An 11,493-nucleotide genomic window follows, 5' to 3' on the forward strand; every position below is an offset into this window, starting at 1 on the left:
AATATTTTTTGATGGGCACATGGACCGGTTAGGGTCAGTTTTTGGTTTTATTGTGGTTTAACAATTTTATTTATTTGATTTTTTAGACTGTTACTGATTTTGTTCCTTTTGAGGCGTCTGGATTGATGTTGTGACTATGAGTTTTGTGTATTTGTATTTATACTGATGTGAGTGACGTGTGGATGATGAGAGTGATGTGTGGATGATGTGAGTGATGTGTGGATGATGAGTGATGTGTGGATGGTGAGTGACGTGTGGATGATGTGAGTGATGTGTGGATGATGTGAGTTATAATACAGAAGACTGAGTGCTGGTAGGAATGTGATCTGGACCAGAGAGGAGGCGGCCGAGATTCATAATGTGTTTATAACTTGTTCATTTTGTGTTGGTTTTTGACCCGTGTATTGTATGTGCGGATTTATGGCATGTGTATGTTTGTTAACATTTATTAAAAAAGATGAGAAGTGGTACTGTGCAGTGTATATATACAGAATAATACAGATACTGAGAATTACACCCAGTATACAGGACAGGAGAAGTGGTACTGTGCAGTGTCTATATATACAGAATAATACAGATACTGAGAATTACACCCAGTATACAGGACAGGAGAAGTGGTACTGTGCAGTGTACATATATACAGAATAATACAGATACTGAGAATTACACCCAGTATACAGGACAGGAGAGGTGGTACTGTGCAGTGTATATATATACAGAATAATACAGATACTGAGAATTACACCCAGTATACAGGACAAGAGAAGTGGTACTGTGCTGTGTGTGTATATACAGAATAATACAGATACTGAGAATTACACCCAGTATACAGGACAGGAGAAGTGGTACTGTGCAGTGTATATACATACAGAATAATACAGATACTGAGAATTACACCCAGTATACAGGACAGGAGAAGTGGTACTGTGCAGTGTATATACATACAGAATAATACAGATACTGAGAATTACACCCAGTATACAGGACAGGAGGAGTGGTACTGTGCAGTGTATATATATATATACAGAATAATACAGATACTGAGAATTACACCCAGTATACAGGACAGGAGGAGCGGTACTGTGCAGTGTGTATATATACAGAATAATACAGATACTGAGAATTACACCCAGTATACAGGACAGGAGAAGTGGTACTGTGCAGTGTATATATATATATATATATATACAGAATAATACAGATACTGAGAATTACACCCAGTATACAGGACAGGAGAAGTGGTACTGTGCAGTGTATATATACAGAATAATACAGATACTGAGAATTACACCCAGTATACAGGACAGGAGAAGTGGTACTGTGCAGTGTATATATATATATATACAGAATAATACAGATGCTGAGAATTACACCCAGTATACAGGACAGGAGAAGTGGTACTGTGCAGTGTATATATACAGAATAATACAGATACTGAGAATTACACCCAGTATACAGGACAGGAGAAGTGGTACTGTGCAGTGTCCATATATACAGAATAATACAGATACTGAGAATTACACCCAGTATACAGGACAGGAGAAGTGGTACTGTGCAGTGTCCATATATATATATATATATACAGAATAATACAGATACTGAGAATTACACCCAGTATACAGGACAGGAGAAGTGGTACTGTGCAGTGTATATATACAGAATAATACAGATACTGAGAATTACACCCAGTATACAGGACAGGAGAAGTGGTACTGTGCAGTGTCCATATATACAGAATAATACAGATACTGAGAATTACACCCAGTATACAGGACAGGAGAAGTGGTACTGTGCAGTGTCCATATATACAGAATAATACAGATACTGAGAATTACACCCAGTATACAGGACAGGAGAAGTGGTACTGTGCAGTGTCCATATATATATATATATACAGAATAATACAGATACTGAGAATTACACCCAGTATACAGGACAGGAGAAGTGGTACTGTGCAGTGTCCATATATATATATATACAGAATAATACAGATGCTGAGAATTACACCCAGTATACAGGACAGGAGAAGTGGTTCTGTGCAGTGCCTGTACTTTGGTTGAGTTGTATCTGTGTCTTGGAGGTAGGTGGGGGGAGCTGTCAGCCTTCTAACAAATTGCAGACTGGTTTATTGCACTTGTATTGTGGAAATGGTCAGGAAATCCCCAAATTATCCCCTTCACATATTCCTTGTCCCCAGAGAACAGGATCCTGCGTTCTATAAATCCCCGTCTGTCTGTATTATGTATGTTCGTGTGTGTGTGTGTGTGTGTGTGTGTGTGTGTTTGTCTATATGTGTGTCTGTATGTGTATACATACATGTGTCTATTTAAGTATGTATAAGTATTTATCTGTGTATGTATGTGTGTGTGTGTGTGTATATATATATATATATGTATGTATGTCAGCTGTTATGGTTAAAATATTTCTGTGTAGTTTTACGTGGCAGTGCGTATTATATATATATATATATATATATATACACACACACACACACACACACACACACACACACACACACACACACACACACAGTCTCCGAGTTGCCCTGTATATACTGTGAATCATATTGTGCAGGGCGCACACAGCTGCTATGTATGTGTGTTTCTGTGAGTGTATGTACATATATATGAGTGTCTGTGAGTGTATGTACATATATATGTGTGTCTGTGAGTGTATGTACATATATATGTGTCTGTGAGTGTATGTACATATATATGAGTGTCTGTGAGTGTATGTACATATATATGTGTCTGTGAGTGTATGGACATGTATATATGTGTCTGTGAGTATATGTACATATATATGAGTGTATGTGAGTGTATGTACATGTATATGAGTCTGTGAGTGTATGTACATGTATATGAGTGTATATGAGTGTATGTACATATATATGTGTCTGTGAGTGTATGTACATATATATGTGTCTGTGAGTGTATGTACATGTATATGAGTGTATGTGAGTGTATGTACGTATATATGTGTCTGTGAGTGTATGTACATATATATGAGTGTCTGTGAGTGTATGTACATATATATGTGTCTGTGAGTGTATGTACATATATATGTGTCTGTGAGTGTATGTACATATATATGTGTGTCTGCGAGTGTATGTACATATATATGTGTGTCTGTGAGTGTATGTACATATATATGTGTCTGTGAGTGTATGTACATATATATGTGTCTGTGAGTGTATGTACATATATATATGTGTCTGTGAGTGTATGTACATATATATATGTGTCTGTGAGTGTATGTACATATATATGAGTGTCTGTGAGTGTATGTACATATATATGTGTCTGTGAGTGTATGTACATGTATATGAGTGTATGTGAGTGTATGTACATGTATATGAGTGTATGTACATTTATATGTGTCTGTGAGTGTATGTACATATATATGTGTCTGTGAGTGTATGTACATATATATATATGTATGTCTGTGGGTGTATGTACATGTATATATGTGTGTCTGTGATTGTATGTGCATGTATACATGTGTGTCTGTGAGTATATGTACATGTATATGAGTGTCTGCGAGTGTATGTACATATATATATGTGTCTGTGAGTGTATGTACATATATATGTGTCTGTGAGTGTATGTACATGTATATGAGTGTCTGTGAGTATATGTACATGTATATATGTGTCTGTGAGTGTATGTACATGTATATGAGTGTCTGTGAGTGTATGTATATTGGTATGACTCACCTTGTGCGGGACTTCATTGCTGCTGTTGTGTGTGTTGTACATGTATATATGTGTCTGTGAGTGTATGTACATGTATATGAGTGTCTGTGAGTGTATGTACATGTATATATGTGTCTGTGAGTGTATGTACATGTATATGAGTGTCTGTGAGTGTATGTTCATATATATGAGTGTCTGTGAATGTATGTACATGTATATATGTGTCTGTGAGTGTATGTACATGTATATGAGTGTATGTACATATATATGAGTGTCTGTGAGTATATGTACATATATATTAGTGTCTGTGAGTGTATGTACATATATATGTGTCTGTGAGTGTATGTACATGTATATATGTGTCTGTGAGTGTATGTACATGTATATGAGTGTCTGTGAGTGTATGTACATGTATATGAGTGTCTGTGAGTGTATGTACATATATATGAGTGTCTGTGGGTGTATGTACATATATATGTGTGTCTGTGAGTGTATGTACATATATATGTGTGTCTGTGAGTGTATGTACATATATATGTGTCTGTGAGTGTATGTACATGTATATGAGTGTCTGTGAGTGTATGTACATGTATATATGTGTCTGTGAGTGTATGTACATGTATATGAGTGTCTGTGAGTGTCTGTACATATATATGTGTGTCTGTGAGTGTATGTACATATATATGAGTGTCTGTGGGTGTATGTACATATATATGTGTGTCTGTGGGTGTATGTACATAAATATGTGTCTGTGAGTGTATGTACATGTATATGAGTGTCTGTGAGTGTATGTACATGTGTATATATACTGTATATTGGTATGACTCACCTTGTGCGGGACTTCATTGCTGCTGTTGTGTGTGTGTTGTACATGTATATATGTGTCTGTGAGTGTATGTACATGTATATGAGTGTCTGTGAGTGTATGTACATGTATATATGTGTCTGTGAGTGTATGTACATGTATATGAGTGTCTGTGAGTGTATGTACATATATATGAGTGTCTGTGAATGTATGTACATGTATATATGTGTCTGAGTGTATGTACATGTATATGAGTGTCGGTGAGTATATGTACATATATATTAGTGTCTGTGAGTGTATGTACATATATATATGTGTGTCTGTGAGTGTGTATACATATATATGAGTGTCTGTGAGTGTATGTACATGTATATATGTGTCTGAGTGTATGTACATATATATGAGTGTCTGTGAGTGTATCATATATATATGTGTCTGTGAGTGCATGTACATATATATGAGTGTATGTACATATATATGTGTCTGTGAGTGTATCATGTATATATGCATATATATGTGTCTGTGAGTGTATGTACATGTATATGAGTGTCTGTGAGTGTATGTACATGTATATGTGTCTGTGAGTGTATGTACATATATATGAGTGTCTGTGAGTGTATGTACATGTATATGAGTGTCTGTGAGTGTATGTACATGTATATGTGTGTCTGTGAGTATATGTACATGTATATATGTGTCTGTGAGTGTATGTACATATATATGAGTGTCTGTGGGTGTATGTACATATATATGTGTCTGTGAGTGTATGTACATGTATATATGTGTCTGTGAGTCTATGTACATGTATATGAGTGTCTGTGAGTGTATGTACATATATATGAGTGTCTGTGGGTGTATGTACATATATATGTGTGTCTGTGAGTGTATGTACATATATATGAGTGTCTGTGAGTGTATGTACATAAATATGTGTCTGTGAGTGTCTGTACATATATATGTGTGTCTGTGGGTGTATGTACATAAATATGTGTATGTGAGTGTATGTACATATATGTGTGTCTGTGAGTGTATGTACATGTATATGTGTGTCTGTGAGTATATGTACATGTATATATGTGTCTGTGAGTGTATGTACATATATATGAGTGTCTGTGGGTGTATGTACATATATATGTGTCTGTGAGTGTATGTACATGTATATGTGTGTCTGAGTGTATGTACATATATATGTCTGTGAGTGTATGTACATATATATGAGTGTCTGTGAGTGTATGTACATAAATATGTGTCTGTGAGTGTCTGTACATATATATGTGTGTCTGTGGGTGTATGTACATAAATATGTGTCTGTGAGTGTATGTACATATATGTGTGTCTGTGAGTGTATGTACATATATATGTGTGTCTGTGAGTGTATGTACATATATATGTGTGTCTGTGAGTGTATGTACATATATATGTGTGTCTGTGAGTGTATGTACATATATATGTGTGACTGTATGTACATATATATGTGTGTCTGTGACTGTATGTACATATATATGTGTGTCTGTGACTGTATGTACATAAATATGTGTCTGTGGGTGTATGTACATATATATATGTGTCTGTGAGTGTATGTACATGTATATGTGTGTCTGTGAGTGTATGTACATATATATGAGTGTCTGTGAGTGTATGTACATGTATATGTGTGTCTGTGAGTGTATGTACATGTATATGTGTGTCTGTGAGTGTATGTACATATATATGAGTGTCTGTGGGTGTATGTACATATATATGTGTCTGTGAGTGTATGTACATGTATATATGTGTCTGTGAGTCTATGTACATGTATATGAGTGTCTGTGAGTGTATGTACATATATATGAGTGTCTGTGGGTGTATGTACATATATATGTCTGTGAGTGTATGTACATATATATGTGTGTCTGTGAGTGTATGTACATGTATATGAGTGTCTGTGAGTGTATGTACATATATATGAGTGTCTGTGAGTGTATGTACATATATATGTGTGTCTGTGAGTGTATGTACATGTATATGAGTGTCTGTGAGTGTATGTACATAAATATGTGTCTGTGAGTGTATGTACATGTATATGAGTGTCTGTGAGTGTCTGTACATATATATGAGTGTCTGTGTGTGTATGTACATAAATATGTGTCTGTGGGTGTATGTACATATATATGTGTCTGTGAGTCTATGTACATGTATATGAGTGTCTGTGAGTGTATGTACATATATATGAGTGTCTGTGGGTGTATGTACATATATATGTCTGTGAGTGTATGTACATGTATATGAGTGTCTGTGAGTGTATGTACATAAATATGTGTCTGTGAGTGTATGTACATGTATATGAGTGTCTGTGAGTGTCTGTACATATATATGTGTGTATGTACATAAATATGTGTCTGTGGGTGTATGTACATATATATATATGTCTGTGAGTGTATGTACATGTATATGAGTGTCTGTGAGTGTATGTACATATATATGTGTCTGTGAGTGTATGTACATATATATGAGTGTCTGTGAGTGTATGTACATATATATGAGTGTCTGTGGGTGTATGTACATATATATGTGTCTGTGAGTGTATGTACATATATATGAGTGTCTGTGAGTTTATGTACATATATATGAGTGTCTGTGGGTGTATGTACATAAATATGTGTCTGTGAGTGTATGTACATATATATGAGTGTCTGTGAGTGTATGTACATGTATATATGAGTGTCTGTGAGTGTGTGTACATGTATATGTGTGTCTGTGAGTGTATGTACATATATATGTGTCTGTGAGTGTATGTACATATATATGAGTGTCTGTGAGTGTATGTACATGTATATATGAGTGTCTGTGAGTGTGTGTACATGTATATGTGTGTCTGTGAGTGTGTGTACATGTATATATACTGTATATTGGTATGACTCACCTTGTGCGGGACTTCATTGCTGCTGTTGTGTGTGTTGTGCTGGGGTTCCTCTCATGGCAGCTCTCGCTCTCTCTCTACTTCTCACAATCTCTTCACTTTTACTTCCTGTAACACCCTGTAGGAGGGTTCTGGGCATGTAACGGCATCTCATCACATACAGATGGAGTAGACTGTATTATAACAAGCTCCGGACTGTCACAAACGGTGGACATTCTTACAGCAAGATTCCTATGTGTCAGATTTCTCGTCAATCACTGCCAGAGTGCGCACGTTTATATCTTCTCCAAGGACAGTGGCAGGTAAAGAGAACACAGGTGTCCTAAAGTGAACGCAGAGGGGACAGAAAACTCCCTTAGAGCAGAAAGTCAAAGTAATGTCATTAGGACTGTGTGCCACCATACAAGGCACAACCACTACTCCACAGGACTCCATGTACCGCCATACAATGCACAACTACTACTTCACAGGACTCTATGTGCCGCCATACAATGCACAACTACTATTTCACAGGACTCCATGTGTCACCATACAATGCACAACTACTACTCCACAGGACTCCATGTACCGCCATACAATGCACAACTACTACTTCACAGGACTCATGTGCCACCATACAAGGCACAACTACTACTTCACAGGTCTCCATGTACCGCCATACAATGCACAACTACTACTCCACAGGACTCATGTGCCACCATACAAGGCACAACTACTACTTCACAGGTCTCCATGTACCGCCATACAATGCACAACTACTACTTCACAGGACTCTATGTGCCGCCATACAATGCACAACTACTATTTCACAGGACTCCATGTGCCACCATACAATGCACAACTACTACTCCACAGGACTCATGTGCCACCATACAATGCACAACTACTACTCCACAGGACTCTATGTGCCGCCATACAATGCACAACTACTACTTCACAGGACTCCATGTGCCGCCATACAATGTACAACTACTACTCCACAGGACTCCATGTGCCGCCATACAATGCACAACTACTACTTCACAAGAATTGAATCACATCACAGTTACTAGTTGGCTACCACAGGGGGTTCTATTAGGGAGCATCAGAGTTACAGAGGGCAGTATTGAATAGGATTATTGTTATTAGTGGTGATCATAGTGGCCAGTATTGGACGGGATCACAATTACTAATCAATACCCCAGGGGGTAATATTAGAGGGGATGACAGTTACTAGTGGGAACCACAGGGGGCAGTATTTGAGGATCACAGTTATTCGTGAGAACCACAGGGGGCAGTACTGGAGGTGACCACAGTTACTAGTGAAGACCACATGGGGCAGTATTTGAGGATCACAGTTACTAGTGAGGACTATAAAGGGCAGTATTGGAGGTGAGCACACGTAGCCTACACGTCCTGACCAGGGCCATAAGTATGAAAGACTGGGCCCCATAGCAAACTATTGACTGGGGCCCCCCACAGGTGCCACACGCAGCCCCCCTTATAGATCGTGCCCCCTGTAGATTGTGCCATACAGCCCCCTGTAGATAGTCCTATACAGCCCCGCCTGTAGGCCGTGTCACACCTCAATTGTAGATAGCGCCCCCACCTCCCCCTTGTAGATAGTGCCATACAGCCCCCCTGTATATAGCGCCAAACAGTTCCCTCTGTATATAGTGCCACAGCCCTCCCCCTTGTAAACTGTGCCATACAACCGCCCTAGTAGATAGTGCCACACAGCCCCCCTTAGTAGTGCCACACAGCCCTTTGTATATAGTGCACACAGCTCACCATTGTGTATAGTGCCACACAGCCTCCCTTTGTATATAGGGACACACAGCCCACCTAGTATATAGTGCCACCCTGCTCCCCCTTGTTAATAGTGCCACCCTGCTCCCCCCTTGTATATAGTGCCACCCTGCTCCCCCCTTGGATCTGGTGCCACCCTGCTCCCCCTTGTATATAGTGCCACCCTGCTCCCCCTTGTATATAGTGCCACCCTGCACCCCACCTTGTATATAGTGCCAACCTGCACTGCACCTTGTATATAGTGGCACCCTGCTCCCCCCTTGTATATAGTGCCACCCTGATCCCCCACCTTGTATATAGTGCCACTCTGCTCCCCCCTTGAACATAGTGCCACCCTACGCTCCCACCTTGTATATAGTGCCACCCTGCTCCCCCATTGTAGGTAGTTCCACCCTGCTCCCCCCTTGTATATAGTGCCACACAGCCCCCCCAAAAAAATATATTGTTCTTACCTTGCTCCTTTCTTGCGACGGATGGAGCACTGCACAGGCTTCTGGTCGGGACACATGCGCAGACCAGCATGATGCAGTGACGTAATCATGCCGGCCTGCGAAGAGAGTCTTCCCAGCACCATAAAGGCTGCAGACCTAATGTGGCCTGCAGCCTCAGGGCTGATTCTAGCTTTTCTGCTGCCTGAGGCGAAAATTCCCCTGACTGCTCTACATCACTACCAGCCTCCTTAAGCTCTTGCGTTGCGCCATTGCCTAGTACTCCCTTGGCATGTGCGATGCATCGATGAAGCCGGGCAGAGTACAACTCGCTGCACCGTTTGTGCCCAAGTAGTACAAGGCAATGGTGCATCTGAGAAAGTTGTATCAGTCAGGGGCATGTCAATCAAACATGCAAAGGTGGTTTGGAGTCAGGACTATGTGACTCTTCAGGATAGCGGCACCGCCCCATGACCCTTTACTGAGTAATTAGCATATAGTGTGTGCCATTTCAAAGGTTGATTTTATAGATTTTGGTGCATCTGAAAAAAACATACAGGGGAATATATCAGGTCATGTATTACTGCATGGTGGTGGTTCAAGGGGTTAAAACTACCAGACAGGTTCCCATGAAATATACAATGAACTGAAAACAATGCCATCTGCCCTGAAATTTTGTTATTATAAATATATCCTATATAATTACAGCTCCAGAACCTAGCTCTGACATATATACAGCTCCAGAACCAAGCTCAGTACATAAATACAGCACTAGAACCAAGCCCATACATATACAGCACCAGAATCAACCTCAGCACATACATACAGCACTAGAACCAAGCTCAGTACATATATATATAGCCACAGAACCAAGCTCTGACATATATACAGCACCAGAACTAACCTCAGTACATATATACAGCACCAGAACCTAGCGCTGACATATGTACAGCACCAGAACAAAGGTCAGTACATATATACATCACCAGAACAAAGCTCAGTACATAAATACAGTGCCAGAATAAAGCTCATAAGTACAGTGGCAGAACCAAGGTCATACATATATACAACACCAGAACCAAGCTCATACATATACACAGCACCAGAACCAAGCTCATACATCTATACAGCACCAGAACAAAACTCAGTACATATATACAGCACCAGAACAAAGCTCAGTACATATATACTTCACCAGAACAAAGCAGAGTACATATATACTTCACCAGAACAAAGCTCAGTACGTATATACAGCACCAGAACAAAGCTCAGTACATATATACAGCACCAGAACAAAGCTCAGTACATATATACAGCACCAGAACAAAGCTCCGTACATATATACAATACCAGAACAAACCTCAGTACATATATACAATATCCGAACCAAGCAGAGTACATATATACTTCACCAGAACCAAGCTCAGTACATATATACAACACCAGAACAAAGCTCAGTACATATATACAGCACCAGAACAAAGCTCAGTACATATATACAGCACCAGAACAAAGCTCAGTACATATATACAGCACCAGAACAAAGCTCAGTACATATATACAGCACCAGAACAAAGCTCAGTACATATATACAGCACCACAACAAAGCTCAGTACATATATACAGCACCAGAACAAAGATTAGTACATATATACAGCACCATATATACAGCACCAGAACAAAGCTCAGTACATATATACAATATCAGAACAAAGCAGAGTACATATATACTTCACCAGAACAAAGCTCAGTACGTATATACAGCACCAGAACAAAGCTCAGTACATATATACAGCACCACAACAAAGCTCAGTACATATATACAGCACCAGAACAAAGCTCCGTACATATATACAATACCAGAACCAAGCTCAGTACA

At 39.2% G+C, this 11,493-nt stretch overlaps 1 protein-coding gene across 1 annotated transcript in view; it reads right to left on the reverse strand.

Annotated features, from left to right (window-relative positions):
- LOC142674695 (ICOS ligand-like) overlaps positions 1-7,484 on the reverse strand; it is a 42,794-nt gene extending 35,310 nt beyond the window's left edge. The window contains exon 1 of the mRNA XM_075847209.1: positions 7,402-7,484. Coding sequence (XP_075703324.1) covers positions 7,402-7,418 — 17 coding nt within the window. The 5' untranslated portion in view covers positions 7,419-7,484. The remainder of the gene's footprint in view (positions 1-7,401) is intronic.
- Positions 7,485-11,493: the final 4,009 nt, after the last annotated feature.

Source organism: Rhinoderma darwinii (genome assembly GCF_050947455.1).
Source record: "Rhinoderma darwinii isolate aRhiDar2 chromosome 2 unlocalized genomic scaffold, aRhiDar2.hap1 SUPER_2_unloc_1, whole genome shotgun sequence".
In the NCBI taxonomy this organism is placed as follows: Eukaryota; Metazoa; Chordata; class Amphibia; order Anura; family Rhinodermatidae; genus Rhinoderma; species Rhinoderma darwinii.